Source organism: Podarcis liolepis (assembly GCF_965112155.1).
Source record: "Podarcis liolepis genome assembly, chromosome: 5".
Lineage (NCBI taxonomy): Eukaryota > Metazoa > Chordata > Lepidosauria > Squamata > Lacertidae > Podarcis > Podarcis liolepis.
The window spans coordinates 81,480,606-81,502,094 of NC_139556.1; the positions used below are offsets into that span (position 1 = coordinate 81,480,606).

Genomic DNA, 21,489 nt, shown 5'->3' on the forward strand with positions numbered 1-21,489 from the left:
AATGGCCTGAGATGTTGGGTGTTGTAGTTCAACAACATCCTGAAGGCCATAGTTCCCCATCCCTGGAGCTCATGATTCAGTGATTTGCTACAATTTGTATGCAGAAAGTGCCTATCCTTGAAGTAAGCATGGGGTTCAGCAATGGGAGTGGGCAATTACTTGGGGGGAGCCTTCTTCCGCCTCACCCCATTCTGGTCCCATTTGTGGAGGTTGCTTCTTCTACCGCAGTACTTGCCAGTATGAACAACCTGTGGTGAATGTGGAGGATGCAGCTTTCCTTTTAGTATTTTTCTTTTCTTTTAGAGAAAGTCCTGCATGCCTTCATATTCTTCTTCTTTGCAGGTTTAATTTCCGGGGTTACCGCTGGGTCAAAGCCATGATACACGCCATAAACGTCATAAACAAGGATGAGGATATTCTGCCAGGCATCAAGCTGGGTTACCAGATCTACGACACATGCTATACAATGTCCAAGACGGTTGAGAACTCCTTGGCTTTCCTCACTGGGCAGAATGAAACAACCCCTGTGTTCCGATGCAGCACCGGTGCTCCTCTAGCAGCAGTCGTTGGAGCTGGTGGATCGACTCTTTCCATTGCATCCTCAAGAATCCTCGGGCTTTACTATTTCCCTCAGGTATCAGGAATCCTGGAAAGCAGGGGTGCAGAACCTCAGGCCCAGGGACTGAATGCCTCCCTCTAGGCCTCTATATCTGGCACTTGGGACTCTCTCCAGGCCACACCCCCTGTCCCAGGCCACACCCACCACTAGCTTTGCTTCTTACCTTCCTTGCGTGTTTCTGCCTGGCTGGACTGTGTCCTTGAACTCTGGTCATGCTTCTTGCTTGTCTGATGGAGGACAGAGAGGGATGTGTGAGTGTGTAGAAACTAGCCTATTGTACCAAGGTAAAAATTGTATTTGTTGCTCTACTGACTGTGGCCTGTGGCCCTGTCCAACATGTGGCCCCTGGAAGGTTGTGCAGAAGGAAATGTGGCCCTCAGGGTGAAAACTGTTCTTTCCCGCCACTATAATGTTTACTGTAAAAAACCAACAGAAGGTCCTCTTCTTACATCAGAAGGACATGTTGTAGGGAAGGGGAAATTATGGCTTTCCAGGATTGCAATACCCTTCAGCCACAGTAAGCATGGTTGATGGTAAGGGATGTTGGGAGTTTGAGTCCAACAACATCTGGAAGGCCACAATCTCCCAATCCTTCATATACAGAAAACATGGGCAGCAGAGCCAGGAATGGAGTCTTTATTCTCCAGAATAAACCACATTCCCTCTCTCTGGAAGTTTTGAAAGGTGTTATATGGGAAATAGCAATGTATTAGAACTGCCAGCGAGTCCTGCTTCTCCAGCTTCTTTACCTTGCCTTCCATTCTAGCTCATTGGTCCATTTCTCTAAATTGCCCATGGCTGAACCTTGGCTTGAGGGTGAATGGGTTGGTCAGTTCTCAACCCATGTGGCAACAGTCTCCACAATGCATTCTGCATGGAATGGGGTGGCAGATTTTTGCAATTCGACATCCTGAGCAAAGTCCATACAAATACTATGAAATATGAGCAGGTACATTCTGAGCTTGAGTTACAAAAATCATGACTACTAAACAAACAAGTACAGAGGAGCAAGTCTCATCCCTCTACAAAAGAGTACAAGTAATGCTTTCTTCTTTTGAGTTCTAATTTGCTTTGCTATTATGAACTGTTTTGTGGAAAAATCTCTTTTGCAGGCCTGAGCTGTGGTCCACTTGACCTTCCTGCAACTGTTGTATCATTTTCCTTCACATTTTCCTCTTTTTTTGAATTTCTTATACATGCCCTTCTTAAATCTCAGCTCATCTGTAAGCTCTTTTTGCAGCCACATTGGTTTCTTTAGATGCCTCCCACGTCAATTTCTTGTTGGAACCATCTGTATTTGTGCCTTCAGTAGAAAGTTTAAGAAAATCCCATCCATCTTGGACTCCCCTCTCTTTGAGTATTTCTGACCATGGAATCTCACCCAGTATTTCCTTAAGCTTTTTGAAATCAGTCTTCTTAAAGTCTAGAGTGCATGTGTGACTGCACTCATCTTTCCCTTGCCTGTGTACAATGAAACTCAGGAGGACATGATCACTTCCTCCCAAGGTTCCCAATACTTTCACTTTGTCGATCAGTTCCTCCCTGTTGGTGAGAACTAGACCCAAGATAGATGATCCTCTTGTTGCTCCTTCCACTTTCTGGGAAATGAAATTGTCAGTGAGGCAATGGAGTAATTTGTTGGACCTTACATTCTTGGCAGAGTTTGTTTCAATAGATATTGGAGTAGTTGAAGTCTCCCATAAATAGTATATCTCTCCTTTTGAAGATTTGGTAGTCTGTCGTAGGAAGGCATCATCCAAGTCTTCACTCTGGCTTGGAGGCCTGTATCAGACACCCACAGTAAATTCACTGTTGTTTATCTCTCCTACAATTTTTGCCCATATACTCTCAATCTGCTTTCCAAGCTCCAGGTCATGGATCTCTTCATAAATGGACACATCCTTTAAATATAATACTCCTCCTCGCTTCCTGTTTTGTCTATTCCTTTTGAACAGGTTATACCCCTCAATTTCTACATTAAAAATCATGAGTCTCATCCTACCAGGTTTTAGTAATGTCTGTTAAGTCAGATTTGCCATCCTGTATTAAGATTAAAATTCTTCTTGCTTGTTTCCCATACTCTGTGCATTAGTATTGGGACAATTGAAACCATGAGTCATTCCCTTGAGCTGCTTCCCTTCTTGTAGTTTCTTGCCCTTTAGAAGGTTTATATAGCACCACCTCAGTTTCCTGTGCATCAAAGCTATTACCACCCCCCGTACCAGGAGTTCCCCTGTCGTCTGTAATTGTGAACATAAAGTTAGAAAATATTAGTTTCAGGGATCAAAGTCAGGTTGGAGCACTGGTGAAAAATCTCATAAGGAGGGACAAGGCCAACTTTTGGAAGTAGGACCTGGTTAAGATAATTCTGGAGGCAGCGTCGATTACAGGCAAGGATCTGAATCAAAGTGTCTGTCTAAAGGAAGCTAGATGGCATCCTGACAGATCCTAGCAAAATCAGTCTTCTTCTGTCCATACTCCTTCGTTTCAACAAGAACCAGCCACTTGAAGTGTGGGATTATTTCCCATCACCCTGCTGTTTCTTTGGCCCTTCTTTGGCTCAAGCAGTCTGTCTTCCCAGTGCCCTCCTAGACTTGGATAATACATGTATGTTAGTTTCCCTTACCCCTGCCCGCCTCTTACTGACCTTTCTGCTGCTCCTTCAGTTCCTGGTCCGTAGCCACTTGGTGATAGGAAGAGAACCCTATTTGTCCATTTAGATCAGTGTTGTCTACTCTGACTGGCAATGATACTCCAGGGTCTAAGGCAGAGGTATTTCCCATAATCTGCTATCTGATGTCCTTTGAACTGGAGATGACATGAACTGCACTTGACATGTCTTGCATGCAAATCACATTCTACTAATGAACTGTAGTCCCTCCTGTTAGCCTCCATTGCTCTCAGTCAACAGAGATGTCCAGTAGTAGCAAACGGCTGAGAGAAAACAGTAGCGCACGGGACAGCAACATTTGCCTCAACCTTGCTTGTTTTTCTCTCTTTTTCTTTTAGGTTGGCTACGCCTCCTCTTCTTTACTTCTCACTGATAAGTACCAGTTCCCTACCTATCTTCGCACTATTCCAAGCGACGCTGTACAGTCTAAGGGAATGGCAGACTTAGTTCACCATTTTGGCTGGAGATGGATAGGCACAATAGCAGCTGACGATGATTATGGCAAATACGGCGTCAAAGCTTTTAAAGAAAAAGTGGAGAACACCTATACCTGTATTGCTTTCTCAGAAACAATCCCCAAAATTTACTCCAGGGAAAAGCTAAAAAAAGTTGTCGAAACTATAAAAAACAGCACTGCTACGGTAATTGTGGTCTACTCATCTGATATTGACTTCCATCCTTTACTGGAAGAGATGATGGTTAGCAACATCAGTAGTAAAACCTGGATAGCAAGTGAAGCATGGGTCACATCAGCCTTAATCGCTAGGCCTGAATATTTTCCCCTCCTTGGTGGGGCTATTGGTTTTGGTGTACGAAAGGGTGACATACCAGGCCTCAAAGAATTTCTTCTCGACGTACGTCCAGGTGAAGATCCTGAGGATGACATGGCAATTGAATTTTGGCAGTCTGCATTCAACTGCACTTGGCCGAATGCCAACATATCGTATAATACAGACAACAGAAAAAATGTAACTGGCCATGAGAACAGAGTCAATTTTGCTTCGGATGTTTTGTGCACAGGAAAGGAGAATCTTGCAGAACTTAACAATACCTACCTGGATGTTTCAGAACTTAGGATAACTTATAATGTCTACAAGGCTGTATATGCTGTTGCTTATGGCCTTGAGCAATTACGCACCTGTGAACCAGGAAATGGACCATTTGTATCCGGCCCTGACTGTACCAAGATAGATGAGTTTGAGCCCTGGCAGGTAGGCACCAATTTATTAATTTATTTCAGACATATAACAACAACATACATATACATAATAACATAATTCATCCTAACCCAGAAGCTGGTGTTTAAGCAATACATAAAAAAGAACAATCAAATAACATAAGTTATTATTCCCAGACTACAATTTATACAGAAGCCGATAAACAGTTTAAGTTAACCAAAATTTTTTATAATGTAGGGGCATTTATGTATATGTTTTTAGCCATATACATAATAAAGCTGTGTCATTCAATCCCCAAGTACAGTGGTACCTCAGGTTACAGATGCTTCAGGTTACAGACGCTTCAGGTTACAGACTCCGCTAACCCAGAAATAGTACCTCGGGTTAAGAACTTTGCTTCAGGATGAGAACAGAAATTGGGCAGCGGCAGCGGGAGGCCCCATTAGCTAAAGTGGTGCTTCAGGTTAAGAACAGTTTCAGGTTAAGAACGGACCTCCAGAATGAATTAAGTTCTTAACCCGAGGTACCACTGTAGTATTCATGCTTCAGGCCTTGCGCAAATTTTATTTTATTGTTTAATTTTCCCACAAGTGCTATTCGCCATACTTTGTTTTACCAATTTGTCCATGAAACACCCCTTTAAATTCTTCTGGTATCTCATTATTATGAGCCTGGCTTCTAGTAGAAGATAACTGATTAAAGGTTTAGACTGTAAGTTAATATTGTCTCTCTTGAAAAGATTGAGGAGACCCAGCCCTGGACATTTAGAGACATTTTGCCCAGTAATTGCTTTTATTTGGACAAATATTTTCTCCCAGAACTGAGCCACATTCCCACATGTCCACCACTGTTGTAAGTTTTGCTAAGATAATATAAATGTATAACATTCTTTTGGGTCCTCTTACCAATATAATGCTCCCCTCTTTTGACCCCCATTCTCTTTGGGGGAACCTTACAATTCACCGCCCCCCCAAAATGTTTTCCAAAGTTGATCCGCTGACAGCTACTGTTTGAATAAATTGATGTATGCCTTTGGACTTGCTGCGGTTAAAACAATGAAAACTCTTGTAGAACATTAAATTATTATAGCATAAGCTTTTGTAGACTACAGTCCACTTAGTCAGTATTATCCTGAGTTACAGATCGGAAGGAAATAAAGGCAGAAAAATGCAGGCAGCATTATTAAGTGTAGCCATTCACAAAAAGCAGTTGTTGATGACACAGACATTCTAGCACCAGGAAACCAATGGACACATGTCGCATGAGAAATCTCACTGAATTTTGCATAAAGGTAAAGGTAAAGGTAAAGGTAAAGGGACCCCTGACCATTAGGTCCAGTCGTGACCAACTCTGGGGTTGCGGCGCTCATCTCGCTTTATTGGCCGAGGGAGCCGGCGTACAGCTTCCGGGTCATGTGGCCAGCATGACTAAGCTGCTTCTGGTGAACCAGAGCAGCGCATGGAAACGCCGTTTACCTTCCCACCGGAGCGGTACCTATTTATCTACTTGCACTTCATGCTTTCGAACTGCTAGGTTGGCAGGAGCAGGGACTGAGCAACAGGAGCTCACCCCGTCATGGGGATTTGAACCGCCGACCTTCTGATCGGCAAGTCCTAGGCTCTGTGGTTTAACTCACAGCGCCACCTGCATCCCGAATTTTGCATCCCTCCACTTAAATCCACATTGGACTCATAGGCTGTGACTTCTCTCAAATGCTATTGTAGGAATAGATGTTCTCATGTGCCTCATATAGTAGGCTGCTGTTCTTCAAGCATAAATAAACTCTCTTAGCTGGTATTGCAAGCCCCATCCTTCCTGAAATCTGGACCCCCCTTCAAGCAAGCAGAGAGGCAACAGAATTGACGCACCTTTAACAGTCCACTCCATAGTGCACTGCCAGGCAAAAGAAAACTGTTGCGGATACAGGAGAATCAAAATCTTCTGTACAAGACCTTCTGTATAAGATGTTCTGCATGACAAAAGAGAATTGTTGCATTCTCCATATTTCCATAGTAGTCTGTATATTTTTTTAAAGTCCTTGTGAAAAATCACTAGCGTTTTAGTGTGACTTTCCCCTAATATACACATTTATGCAAAGCAATTTTTGCAAATGTAAATTTAAGAGAAGCATTCTAATGCACACTGTACTCTACAGTATACATTTTTGTACATATATTACTTGGCCAGAGAACTACATTGTGAAATTCATAGAAATGCAAATTTCAAAAGAGGGCTGTGTTTCTGTTTCAGAAAGTGCAAATTAGGTAGGTTCACTTTTAATTGTAAACTGAACTGAATATATCCCTCATCTCTACATACATACATGCATACATACATACAGTGGTACCTCTGGTTACGAACTTAATTCGTTCTGGAGGTCCGTTCTTAACCTGAAACTGTTCTTAACCTGAGGTACCACTTTAGCTAATGGGGCCTCCTGCTGCCGCACAATTTTTGTTCTCATCCTGAGGTAAAGTTCTTAACCCGAGGTACTACTTCCGGAGTCTGTAACCCGAAGTGTTTGTAACCCGAGGTGTTTGTAACCTGAGGTACCACTGTACAAACACACAAACACAATCAAATGCACAAAGCCATTTGCCATGAAAACAAAGTGTGGTCTTTAGAACGGACCCCAGAATCCTTTGCATGCATTTGTCGACTAATAAATCTCATACATTTCTACAAAGATAAGAGGTGGCATTAAAAGGTTTGTGCAAACCAAAACTAATAAGAACACAGAAAGCAAGCGAGTAATATTGCCTAGGACACAGAAGACATCTTTCATAGATTAAGGACTGTATTCAAGGAAGCTGTCCCATTTGCACAATGACTTAATGGCTCAGCAACAAACAAGGGCGAAGACTTGCCCCCCATTGCGGGGGCATGTCACATGGCAGGTCATGTGATGTGTCCCGCCCCTACCTAGTAGCCTGGGTCACAGGGACATCCTGCCACTGTGATGCTGGCGCTTGTGTGCTGGGTGGGGAATGCAAAGCAACGAGCTGGGCTCTGGGCTCAGCTTCCTCTTGCCTGTGTGACATTAGCTGGAAGGTGGAGGTGGAGCAGGGCTGCTGGGCTCCACATTCTGCCTCTTCCCCCCCCCCATGCAATATCAGTGGGGTAGAGGAGTGGGACCACAGGATTTTGGGGGAGCCTAGCTCCCTCCTTGAAAAGTGGGAGGGGGCCCTGAAGACCCCTAAGCCCCCACCACCTGGTGCACCTGGTAAAAAGAAAAGTTTCCCCTACCACTTCCCTCCACCTCCCAAATCTGTTCTGGGGCTTGCCTGAACCTTCTGGAGCAGATTGGAGGGGGTGCATGGAGAAAGGAGAGGGAAGGGAAACCCCCTTTTGCAAACAAAACTTCTTTTGCAAATGGGGCGACATCCTTTGATAGAACACCTAAGTTTGCCTGTGTATTGAAAGTCCAATAATAATAATAATAATAATAATAATAATAATTTATTTATATCCTGCCCTCCCCAGCTGAAGCCGGGCTCAGAGCGCCTAACAACAATAAAAGTAACACAGCATTCTAAAATCAATTCATTCTAAAATCAATTTAAAATCAAATTAATGGCAACCATTGGGCTAGAGTTCTGTGAGGATTACCAAAGGAGGGGGTCAGACTGTGCCTTGGCCAAAGGCTCTGTCTTGCAGGCCCTGTTATAAACAGAAGAGCCTAAAAAATCAGATCAGAAGGACACAAAAGCACATCTTTGGCATTTCCAAAAGCTGGGGCAATCGCTGAAAAAGCCCCATAGGGAAGGAATCTGGATCAGGATTCTCAAAGATGACCTTACCATATGGGGAAAGGTGCTTTCTGTCAGTCTTTGGCCATGGAGGAGGTTTAAAACAGGAACCTCAGTGCTGAAATGGCCACCAATAATAATAATATAATAATTTATTATTTATACCCCGCCCATCTGGCTGAGTTTCCCCAGCCACTCTGGGCGGCTTCCAATCAAGTGTTAAAAACAATACAGCGTTAAATATTAAAAACTTCCCAGCAGGGCTGCCTTCAGATGTCTTTTAAAGAGAAGATAGCTGCTTATTTCCTTCACATCTGAAGGGAGGGCGTTCCACAGGGTGGGTGCCACTACCGAGAAGGCCCTCTGCCTGGTTCCCTGTAACCTCACTTCTTGCAATGAGAAAACTGCCAGAAGGCCCTCGGCGCTGGATCTCAGTGTCCGGGCTGAACAATGGGTGTGGAGACGCTCCTTCAGGTATACAGGACCATGTGCCGCCCTGCCCTAGCTTAATCTCCTAATGCATTTTCAAGAGCAGCTCCTGTGGAGTGCCACCACAGTAGCTAATCCTTGAGGTTGCAAATAGTTAACGAGCTATTTATAGAGGGACATAGCCAACAAACTTGATGCAATGGGGGGAAATGCCAGCTTTCTGTTCAACAGTAGCAACAGAACCAGGCGGATGTGCTGGTGCATCCCTGCTCTGGCAGGACAGGTCATCCTGAAAAACAGTTGACTCACATAGTCTCGAAGCCAAATACAGACAGAAAACATTTAGTCAATGTTCTGCAAATATCCAAGAACAGAGAGGATCTTTTGAGAGTGTGTGACATCACAGTGCACATATGGGGTGGGGTGGGGCACTTCAATAACCTGACCCGAAGCCAGGGATGAAAAACAGATACCTTCCTGATTTTTGTATTTATTTACTGAAATTCCCAGCAGTTCATGCGAGCAGGGTTGTGGCTAGGCATGATGGGAGCTATTGTCCAGAAACTTCTTCTTTTTGGGGGGTGGGCGTGGGGAGAGGGATGGTCACAGGTTCCCCACTTTTATCCTAAACCTTTCAAAACAGTAGGTAAAGGTAAAGGGACCCCTGACCATTAGGTCCAGTCACGGACAACTCTGGGGTTGCGGCGCTCATCTCGCTTTGTTGGCCAGCATGACTAAGCCGCTTCTGAAGAACCAGAGCAGCACACGGAAACGCTGTTTTACCTTCCCGCCGGAGCGGTACCTATTTATCTACTTGCACTTTGACGTGCTTTTGAACTGCTAGGTTGGCAGGAGCTGGGACTGAGCAACGGGAGCTCACCCCGTCACGGGGATTTGAACCGCCGACCTTCTGATCAGCAAGTCCTAGGCTCTGTGGTATAACCCACAGCGCCACCCGCATCCCTTTCAAAACAGTAGAAGTTAGTACTATTATTTGATACTGAGCCTGGAAATGAATTGGTAACCACAGGGCCACTGATTCAAACCCTACTCGCCTGCCCATCCCACAGGTACACATATCCAAGAATTCTGGCGCCTGGATTTTACAGAAGCTGAAGTGTTCCGCCCCTGTAAAGGGCAGCCCCTTGCTCTGAGTATTACAGTCATCCAGTCTGGATGTAGGTTTGACACATCCTTACTTTTGTCTCCTGATTTGTAGCTAATGTACTACATGAAGAATAGAATGACATTTTCGGTTCTTGGAGAGGACGTACACATAGATGATAAGGGAGATGTGTATACTTCATATGACATTCTAAACTGGCAAAAAGGTGAGAATGGCGAAGTTGCCTTTGTGCCTGTTGGAACATTTAACATGACGTCGGAAACCGATATGGAATTTCATATCCAGAACGACTCAATATTTTGGAATAATCCAGCAGGAGCAGTAAGTGAATTGCATTTTCTATGCCTTCCTCTAGTTCAGTCATTTCCAAAATGGGTGGTGCCACCCCCTGGGGGTGTGGAATTACCTGGGAGGGGGGTTGCTAAGAAGCAAGTGGGTGGCAGGGGGAAAGCTGGTATCAGTGGATGAAGGTCATCACTTTGGTTGAATTAATTAAGCTAAATCGTTTTAATTGGATTTCAAATATGTTAAATGTGAAATTAACTGTTACTGTTTTGAATTTTAATGTGTTATCTTCTTTATTGGGTCATACAAATCACTATTCTGAATAATGCTTTTTATGGAGTAGGGGGCACTGGGAATGACCTTATGGAACCAAGAAGGTGGTGGGCCATAAAAGTTTGTGGACCACTGTTCTAGTTTAACCATCCATGCTACTACAACTCACACAAATTTCACAGGAATAATAATAATAATTTATTATTTGTACCCCACCCATCTGGGCACCCCACCCAGCCACTCTGGGCACCTCCCAACAGAATAGTAAAAACACAATGAAGCACCAAACATTAAAAACTTCCCTAAACAGGGCTGCCTTTGGATGTCTTCCAAAAGTCAGATAGTTGTTTATTCCCTTGACCATACTATTCTTATATGTATGGTTCCATACAGTAGTTTATAGACTTTTCACATCTTCAGTGGTTTTCTCATATTTCCTTCTAAGATTGACAACCCCAATGGACATTAATAATAATAATAATAATAATAATAATAATAATAATAATAATAATAATAATATCTTTATTGTCATTGCCCCCTTTGGGGACAACGAAATTACTTGACTGCTCCATAAAAACACTAACTAAACAATACAGTATAATACAGCAAGGGAGATTAGATGACTTTCAAAGTCCGGGCTTCCCATTCAGGGCCGAGATTGCTCTGGAGAAGAAGCTGTTCTTAAGACGGCTTGTTCTTGTCTTCATCGTCCTGTATTTCCGTCCCGACGGCAAGAGCTCGAAGAGACAGTGACCAGGATGCGATGGATCTTTTACTATGTCCAGTGCCTTCCTATGGCACCTTGTGGCATAAATCTGCTCTAAGGTGGAGAGTGGGCAGCAAAAGTGAATTTTAGAAGAATTTATATGATTTCCCTTGAGAGTCCATGTGGCAACTGGTGGGATTTCCACCTGTCTCTTTTTGTTTGTTTGTCTGTCTGTTTGTAAAGTTTGTTTGTTATAATCAATCTGGCTGTTTGTAGTAACCCTAATTTTAAAACAAGTCTAACAATTGCTCTTTGAGGAACAAGAATAAAAGGGGCTCAATCCTACCTAGTATGCACAATATTGGGTTTGGATCCAGGTTCACATCCCATGCTGGCCATGGGGCTCATTTTCACTGCTGTTGCTGGAAATCCAGAGCCCAGCACTGCCCGTGCCCTTTGCATGATAGCCAAAGTTGCATGTGCAACAGGGCCTGACAGCTGGAAGTCCGTGAGCAGATTGTGTGAGATTTTCAGAAAACCTGTGGTTGCCTCTGAGCTTCCTCCTCCAGGGGGCAAATAGCAGCTGGGGCCAGGATGTTCATTCGGAAAACAGCCTGGAGAAGAAGGGCAAACACCAGCATGCCATCACTGTCCCTGTGTGATTCTCTCCCCCCCCCCCACTCCTGCTGCTATTTCAATTAAAAACAACTGCAGTAAATTCATTGACAGATCTCCCATCACCAGTGTCACACCTATCTGTGTCCCTTGATAAAACACGCTTCATTCTACTCTCAGGACTCTTCACACGCCCTTTCCTTCTAGATTAACACCACAATGCTATAGATTCTGGCTACTGTTTTCAAACCACAAGTGAGGAAGCGTCATGTTAGGGCTTGTTCTTGTGGCATCTGCAGCAACAAGGAGCCTGCAATGACTTGTTATCTCACCCTGGAAGATTCTGGCTATAAAAGTCCCATAATATCTCCGATGGAGACATAATGCCCTCTTTCCACACCTCCTTTGAATAGACTTTTCAAGTGTCTACACAAGCAAACACACACACACATTTTGTTGGACGTACCATAGCCTGTTAACAAAAATACATTATATAAAAAGTAAAATGTTACTATGAAATAAATGCTACATATACAGTGGTACCTCGGGTTAAGTACTTAATTCTTTCAGGAGGTCCGTTCTTAACCTGAAACTGTTCTTAGCCTGAAGCACCACTTTAGCTAATGGGGCCTCCTGCTGCCGCCGTGCCGCCAGAGCACGATTTCTGTTCTCAACCTGAAGCAAAGTTCTTAACGTGAAGCACTATTTCTGGGTTAGCGGAGTTTGTAACCTGAAGCGAATGTAACCTGAAGCGTATGTAACCCGAGGTACCACTGTACATAAAATAAGGTTCTTCCATCCTTTAAGACTTCCGTCTCTCTCAGCGTGGGTCCCTCATTTTCTCAACACCTGCATTTGTTATAACAATTAACTTAAGATATATTGTCTGTTTTCTTTATACCATATTATATTGCAAGAGTGAGTCAAAGCATGTTAAAGGTTTCATATGGGAACAATGTTCTATTAAGTTTACAGTGGTACCTCAGTTTACGAACTTAATCCATTCCGGAAGTCCATTCTTAAACCAATACCGTTCTTAAACAGAGGAGTGCTTTCTCTAATGAGACCTCCTGCTGCCGGTGCCCTTCCACCATTCGGATTCCATTCTTAGACCGAGGTAAAATTCTCAAACCGGGACACTACTTCCGGTTTTGCAGAGTTCTTAAACCGAATCATTCATAAACAGGACTGTTCTCAAACCGAGGTACCACTGTGCTCTGTAATTATCCCATTCTTAACTGAACTAGTGTGTTGTTTGGTTCCGAATTCTCCCTGTCAATTTTGTGAGTTCTGCATATACAAACGTTTCTTCTTTTTGCCAGTGTGGACAAAACTGAGTTTAGCTGGGCCAATGGTTTGACTCAGTATTAGGGTTGCCATATTTTGAAGAGCAAGAACGGGAAAACGTTTGCCAACTTCCACTTTTAACTATGGATCGCTTTGACAGCTCTAATTTTAAATACCGCTACCATATGTAGGCTATAGAAGCTGTTATATATTCTAGTAGCAATGTTCTAAATGTTCAACAACAACAACATAATGATAATAATAATACATATTGCTCCCTCACTTGCCACATGAAAGTATTTGGGCTCATGTTCACATATTTGTGAATGTAAGTATGCTCACAATTTTGTGAACAGAACAATTTATTAAACTGTTTAACATGTACGGGACTCTACTTAAGGGCAGGAGGATGTTAACTCTTGCCCTCCCAGACTCCTCCTCCAAGATCTTGTAGCTGAGCCAGTGTCCTTTTAGTTCAGCCACAAGAGACGGGATTTATACAGTGTGTAACTAGTTGAGATGCTGCTCTGTCGTGCTTCTCTGCTGCAGACTAGCTTAGCTGGGTGCCTTAGATCTGAGACCAATGCACTAGAATATTTTTCTTGGGCTACTGTAAAACAAAAAACACCCCCCCTGTCATTTTGCCAAATTTAAAAAATCCACCCGGACAGAATATTTTATCCTGGAAAGGAGGACATGTCCTGAAAAAAGAGGACATATGGCAACCCTAGTCAACATAAAGCAGATTTCTATATTTCCCAATCCAAACTGCCTTGTAGAACTTGACTGTGCACATATATTGCATATATGACTACTTATCATACTTAGCTGCTGCTCTAAAGTCTTGCAGAGAGCAGGGGAAGTGGTAAGGGGTGACCCACGGGCCCGAGCCATGAATCTACTGCACCCTTCCTTTATTACTATTATTATTATTATTATTATTATTGCTCACAAGACAACTGGGCTCGCTGCAAGGTGCAATGCCAATGAAACCACACAACTACCCACCATTTAAATTTGTTCAATGGTACCAATATGTATTAGGGATGTGGGTGGTGCTGTGTTCTAAACCACTGAGCCTAGGACTTGCCGATCAGAAGGTCGGTGGTTCGAATCCGTGCAACGAGGTGAGCTCCCATTGTTTGGTCCCAGCTCCTGCCCACCTAGCAGTTCAAAAGCACATCAAAGTGCAAGTAGATAAATAGGTAACACTCTGGCGGGAAGGTAAACGGCGTTTCTGTGCACTGCTCTAGTTTGCCAGAAGCGGCTTAGTCATGCTGGCCACATGATCTGGAAGCTGTCTGCAGACAAACACCGGCTCCCTCAGCCTATAGAGCGAGATGAGCACCGCAACCCCAGAGTTGTGGACGACTGGACCCAATGGTCAGGGGTACCTTTACCTTTACTTATATGTATTAATTGGCATGTACTTTTGTCTCATGGACCTGTGTCCCAGGTCCAAAAGGTGCCTAGCAATGTTCCTGGTTGAGAATCTCCTTGAGAGCTACCTAACGAGGCTCTCAGTCAGGTGCATTGCTAGGCACCTAATGAACTCGGGACACATGGATGTGATTGTAGCTGAGTAAAAATGGCCTCCCAAGTTCTCCACCATTTTTGTATCCTGAGGGATTCTCCAAGGGCAGGAGAAATCCCCCAACAGTTTGTTGAGGGTGTCCATTAGCAATGGCACCAGCATGACTTCTCATTTCCTCCCTCCCCCCACCGTCAAAGATTTCAGCATTAGCAGCAACTGTTGTGGGCAGCCTGCCATTTTGTATCTCCACGAAAGGCCTAGCATCATTCCAAGTCACTGAGGAGGGGGAAATATAACAGCCACAATAGTCACCTCCTTGTTGCATGGCAAAAACAGATACATAGGAGAAATAACAGGTCTTTTCTGTGCCTTTCAGCGTCCACGCTCCACATGCAATCTGAACTGCCAACCTGGTTATCGGAAGGGGATCCTGCAAGGAAAGCCCTCATGCTGTTATGATTGTATAAGGTGTGCCGAAGGACAGATCAGTAATATAACAGGTATGGATGCCTATCAGCATTTTAGCCAATGGGGGAAAAGAGGACATTTGTCTAGACCCAGGATGGGGAACCTGAGACCTTCTAGATGTCAATGGACCACCACCATTCCTCAGCATTGGCCATGCAGGCTGGGGCTGGTGGAAGCTGAAGTCTAACAGCTTTTTTGGGGGGGGTGGCTCCCCATCCTTGGCGTAGACTCTAGAGAGCTGAAAATTAACTCAAGTCCAAGTCTTGCATTGGCTCAAACGGGAATCCTATATTCCACTACAGTTGTAGTTTGTCTTTCCTTCCTTTTTCTTCTGAGGCTTCATTGCAATAGGGAGGAAGAGAGTATGAACTGAAGATTGAATAGGACAGATTGAGAGGACAGTGAAGAAAGGAAGTTTGTCACTTGGCAAGAGAATATCTGAGGTCTAATTCTCATTGGCCTTTTTTGTACTTGAGTACTGAATGTCCGCACGAGCACTATTCAGGCACTAGCACCAACAGCTGCAAAGTGTGCATTCACACCTTTCAGTACTGTGTGCTTTAATTACATGGAAACTCTGAGCTGAAGAAATGGAAAGGATCAATCATGGGGGGAGGACTTCTAAGAAGGCAATAGAGCTCTTTCTTTTGGATTTCTTTTTGGGGACACACACACACACTTAATGTTTTAAATTATTTCCCCCCTTATCCTTTGATCTTTTTTTTTTTATAGCGGACACTTTATATCAAAATTTTGCCTGAAAGGTGGCGAGGGCCATGACTGGCACCACAAAGTTGATGGTGATGGCATTATGCTTTTCTTTAAAATACAGTTATGCTTGCTTAAAGAAATAAATTGGGTTGTTGCACAGTTAAGGAAATCCTGGAAAACGAATCAAAGGTGCTTTTGTCAATTGACTGAATTAATTGCATCTGCTAGAATGTGTATATTGGAGTGGGGGAAGAAACACTAGTTCTGAAGAGGGGAAATCCTTGGGAGAGATCCAACTGTCGTAATCAGATTGGACCAGTGGCGTAGCGTGGGTTGTCAGTACCCGGGGCAAGGCAAGTAATTTGCGCCCCCTAACCCGTGGATTTGCGCCCCCTAACCCGTGGATTTGTGCCCCCTAACCCTAACCCCCAGATGTTGCGCCCGGTGCAGCCGCCCCCCCCTGCACCCCCCATGCTACGCCACTGGATTGGACCCCTTCAAACAAATGGTCTTAAGTTCATTGATTTAAGTGAGCTTACTCTGAGTGTACCTAAAACACCCCTGGTGTTTTTGATGGTGCACACATTTGCTGCAGGAGGGAATGCTTTCTTAAAGACAGTGCTCGACGCAGGCAGTTTCTCCAATTTCTTGGATATAGGCTGACTTCTGAGTATATATGTATAGAACCGCACTATTAATGTTATAGGTCAACCTTTCTCAAACTTGGGTCCCCTGACATTGTTGAACTACAACTCCCATCTTCCCTAGCCAGCAGGACTGGTGGCCATGGATGATGAGAGCTGTAGTCCAACAATGTGTGGGGAAACCAAGGTTGAGAATGGCTGCTATAGTTCTAGATATTAAACTACTGCAGGTCACCTTAGAACCACATATATTAAAATACACCATAGCTGAGTGGGGACTTGAACTAGGGCCTCCCCCCTCTCCTATGATGGCACTATAACCACTATGTCACTCTGGGTCCCATGGGCCCTCAGTTTGAATCTTCCCGGTCCTATAGCTGTTGAGTTTGTTTTTAGGGCTGCTGAGCGATCTTGTCATCAGTCAATGGAGGCTGAATGGAGGGTGAATGGGGCCCCTCCACAACCTCAGCCTGTCCTCAGCCTGTACCCACCTGCCTGCCTTGCTGCTTACAACTAGTTAAGGGGTGGCTTTGCTTGTGATTGCCCATATCTCCTGGTTGCCTCGTCTTCCACTCTACAGCAGTGGCTAGTGCTCATTAGAACTGTGTAATCAGACACTTCTTGGATTTCACTTTGCTGCTCATGATCACGGGTCCCTAGCGAATGTCACACAGTAGATCCTGGTTACCCTAATAGTCTTTGACTATGACCCACCCTTAACCTGGAAGACTACCCTCTAATTTGTAACGTGTGAAAAACTCTCTGGGGTTGCTTAGCAGTGAGAAAAATGCATCCTGCGTTCATGGGTACATTTTAAACCATTCTGGACAAAAATCAGAAGGCACATTTTACCTTTTACACACACTCACCTTTCTGTGTTCTCCATCCGGACAAGGAAAAAAGGCACCAGAATCATAGAGTTGGAAGGAATCCTGAGGATCATCTGGTCCCAACCCCATGCAATGCTGGAATATGCAGCTGTCCCACACAGGGATCAAACCTGCAACCTGGGCATTATCAGCACCGCGCTCTAACCAACTGAGCTATCCAGGCATTAGTAGAGGGCACATTCCACTCATGCTTAGGGTGTGAAGCAGGGGCAGAGAGGGGGGTGGCCTGGGAGAATTCCAAGAGCCAGATAGAGAGAGAGGTCTGAAGAGGGCTTGAGGCTCCCCTATGGCCTTTTTTTTAACATTTAGTTTTGGGTTTCTTTCTTCTCCAGATGCAAGGGAATGCACAGGCTGTGAGGAAGATTACTGGTCCAACAACGAGAGAAATAAATGTGTGCTTAAGGAGGTGGAGTACTTGGCTTACGAAGATGCTTTAGGGATGACACTGATTGCGCTGTCTGTCTTTGGGGCTCTCGTCGTCCTGTCAGTGACTGGCGTATATATCAAGTTTAGGAACACAGCTCTCGTGAAAGCCAACGACCGGGAGCTGAGCTTCCTCATTCAGTTTTCTCTCGTCGGAACCTTGATGACTTCTATCCTCTTCATTGGCAAGCCAGAAGACTGGTCCTGCATGTCCCGGCAGGTGACCTTAGCCTTGGGTTTTTCAGTCTGCCTGTCTTGCGTCCTGGGAAAGACAGTGACACTCTGCCTGACACAGCTGGCCATGAACTCAAAGGTTGCTGAGAAAGCGCGGATGTTGGTGAAGCCGATTTGCCAAAAGATCATTGTCCTCAACTCTGTCCTTACCCAAGTGGGCATCGTCTGTGCCTACCTGATACTGAACCCTCCTCGCATGTACAAGAACACACAGTTCTCCATCACAAAAATCATTTATGAGTGCAACGAAGGCTCCATCCTGTACTTGTGTGTCATGTTTGGCTTTGACGTCTTCCTCGCTATCCTGAGCTTCCTCACGGCCTTTGTGGCTCGCAAGCTGCCCAATAACTTTAACGAAGCCAAGTTCGTCACCTTTGGGATGTTGGTCTTCTTCATCGTATGGATATCATTTGTGCCCGCTTATTTAAGCACACGAGGGAAGTTCAAAGTGGCCGTGGAGATCTTCGCCATCCTGGCTTCCAGCTTCGGTTTGCTGGGCTGCATATTCGTGCCGAAATGTTACATTATCTTGCTGAAACCTTTAAGAAACACAGAAGAAATCGTAGGCGGAAGAGCGGCCACCAACGACAAGAGCGCACCACCAACCTCTGCCTCGTGCACCAGTGAAGTTAACAACACCACTGTCTCTACGGTTCTTGAAGATTAGAACTTTTAAAGCTTTCGCCTGTCACCACTTCCACTAGTTTATTTGCACACGTTTTCCCATCTCTATGCTGAGAGAAAGAAGATGCCTTACCAAAGTCCCCCCCCCCCCCTTCTGCTTGTTGGGGAATAATAGCACAAATAAAGCATAGCTGATTGCTTGCTGAGAAAATAACAGGAGGAGCTTTGTATTTTCACAACGACATATAATAGCTTGGATCCAACCCTCTGCAAGCGGAAAGAAACTTCTGCTCACACAAGGGAAGGGGCCACAGGTGCTCACCACCAGCAGCGGCTGCAGCCTCCCCAGCTACGTAGTTCAGGAGGGTTCCTTCTCTCCGGAGAGGCTTTCTGGTGTGTGAGTTTATGGAGGAGGCAGCAGGAAGGAGAAGATGGGAAGACTCATGGTTCCTAGGATCCAGCCCCTACGATTCCACCTATAATAGGCCAGCCATTCAAAACCATGCAATCAGTGACTTTTCCATGTAAAAACCAACCCTCTCAGCATAGGATCAACTAACTGCATGAGAGTGCCTCTGATATTTTCCAATAAATCAAATTATTTACAACTTGCTTCATGCTATTTTATGGTTATGGGTAGGCGATCTAATTAGTGTGGAACAAAGTGGCATGATTGTTTCTCACGACCTAGGAACTATGGCACTTTTAATACAGCCTAAAATTGCTTTAGTCTAGAGGTAGCCAACATGGTGTCCTCCAGATGTTATGGACTACAGCTCCCATCATTCCTGCCCAGTGGCCATGCTGGTTGGGACTGATGGGAGTTGTAGTCCAAAACTTCTTGAAGGTACCAAGTTGGCCACGATTGCATTAGCTATCCATGTACTATCACAGAGCTGCTGCTCTTCCCGAAGATGCACAAACTATAGGAAAGGAACATAGCTCAGCAGAAGAGCATCTCTCTTGCATGCAGAAGGTCCTAAATTCAATCCCTGGCATCTCAGGTAGGACTAGGGGAGAGACTCTGGTCTGAAGCCCTGGAGAGCCACTGCCAGTCCATGTGGACAGTACTGAGCTAGAAAGACCAATGGTCTGACTCAGTATAAGGCAGCTTCCTATGTTCCTAATTAGTTAGGTAAATTGGTTGCCATGCTCACAAAATGCATGGGCTTCCAGTATGAGCAGGCCAAGAAATTTGTGCTTGTTGCAGCTGGCCCCTTGCTGACTAAAGAAAATGGGCTTGTAGAAGAATTCCCCCAAAACTGATTGTGCAAAATGACGTATCGTTCAAGATGCATTTTAGAAAATATGGGGATAAATGTCCTGCTCTAAAAAGAGAGAGGATTTTGGCAGAGCCACAGAGCCACCCTCCTAAGGCCAGTGACACTGCTGCTTACCTGGGTTCAACTAAGCTGGGATGGCAGTGGGCTCAGGACCCCACGGCTGCACCACTGGGTGTGCTGTTGCCAACCTGCAGCTCCCACCATTGCAACAGTGTAGCTCCAACCTTGTTACACCCCCACCCACCCCCCATAGCCTCAGCCCTGTCCAGGTAAGCAGGACTGACACCATTGTTGGGAGGGCAGCTCCACCCCACAGTGCTCTCTGCTGCTGAGGGAGGGGTAGATTTACTGAGGAATGTTGCTGGGAGACTTTTGCAGAAACAGCCAAAATAGGGTAATAAGTTGTAGTAACAGCACTGCCTTGGCTGGACTGGAGCATTCCATCATCCCTAGCATTGGCTCTCCAGCGGTATGGAGGTAGTATTCCCTGCCTGTTTTCCCAGCTCCATTTATTTCTGTTACTGTTGGTGTTATTACAGGGAACAGAGGCAGTGTTTACTGAGACCTCTAACAGCCTGGTATGCTTTGTACCTTATGTGCCTTATGTTGTATACACCTCTGCTCTTTGTTGAGCCAAGTTATTCAGAGAGAGTGAAACCAATATTGATTTGTTTGTAAAGGTTGTTTTCTGCAATGGTTTCATCAGAAGGAGCAAATTGTCTGGCAGCTGGGACTATGTTCATGTCCACGTGCATTTTGCCTGGGAAGCATTCTGTTTTCCAGAGCTTGCCAAAAAGCCATGGCAGCTACCTCCAGAACAGGGATTTCTGCATTGTTTCTGCATTAACCATCTCACCAGATGAGGCCCAGTTAAACGATGCAGCCCTTGAGATGGACCTCATTACTGTGCCATCACTAGCTTTTAAAGCCATGTTTTCTTGGCCTTGTGAAGATGTTCTTCATGCACATGCATTTGACACATAGTCAGAGGACAGGAATTGTGCATGGTGTCCCCACCCCATGGCATGACTGGACTGTACATACGGGCATATGAGCTGTTCACATGTGCATGCCTTGCAGGATCTGTAGGCTACAGGGCAGTAGCTCAGCAGCAGAATACCTGCTTTGCCATGCAGAAAGTCCTAGGTCCAGTCTCTGGCATCTTCAGGCAGGGCTGCGAAAGGTTCCCTGCCTGAAATCCTGGAGAACCTCTGCCAGTCAATGAAGACTAGGGCTAGGGAACTTGAAGCCCTCCAGATGTTGTGGGCATCTATCTGCCCCAGGGGGCATTGGTAATGGTCAAGGATGATGGGGGTTGTAGCCCACCAACATCTGGAGGTCCGCCAGTCACTATCTGTGGCATAGTAAGTGAGCTAGATGGGCCAATGGGAATAAGGTCCCCAAGCATACAGACCCTGTGAGCTGACCACTCTTTGATTGGATATACCCAGACACATAGGAAACTGCAGTCCACATTAGCCATGGACAAACCGCTCAGGTTCACTTTCTCTCAACATCTTGTTTTTTCAGTCTTTTAAGTTCTCCACATTTCTGCATCAGCTTGTGCTTTTTGGGGCAGTGGCAGGGAAAGTTCCTCATGAAACTTTTATCTGCATTTTAGTGCCATTTTCTCCTAATTTACAAAGTGCAAGCAATTTCCGCTAACATAATGCATTTTTCTACATTATTTTCTGAACATCTGCATTTTTTTAATGTACACTTTACCTGGGTACATGCATC

The 21,489-nt window shown here is 44.8% G+C and overlaps 1 protein-coding gene across 2 annotated transcripts in view; it reads left to right on the top strand.

Moving 5' to 3' along the window:
• LOC310707154 (vomeronasal type-2 receptor 1-like) overlaps positions 1-19,077 on the top strand; it is a 32,453-nt gene extending 13,376 nt beyond the window's left edge. For both annotated transcript variants that reach the window (XM_083503997.1, XM_083503998.1), the window contains 5 exons: positions 343-634; positions 3,629-4,501; positions 9,866-10,093; positions 14,849-14,972; positions 17,518-19,077. In XM_083503997.1, coding sequence (XP_083360123.1) covers positions 343-634; positions 3,629-4,501; positions 9,866-10,093; positions 14,849-14,972; positions 17,518-18,509 — 2,509 coding nt within the window. In that variant the 3' untranslated portion in view covers positions 18,510-19,077. The remainder of the gene's footprint in view (positions 1-342; positions 635-3,628; positions 4,502-9,865; positions 10,094-14,848; positions 14,973-17,517) is intronic.
• Positions 19,078-21,489: the final 2,412 nt, after the last annotated feature.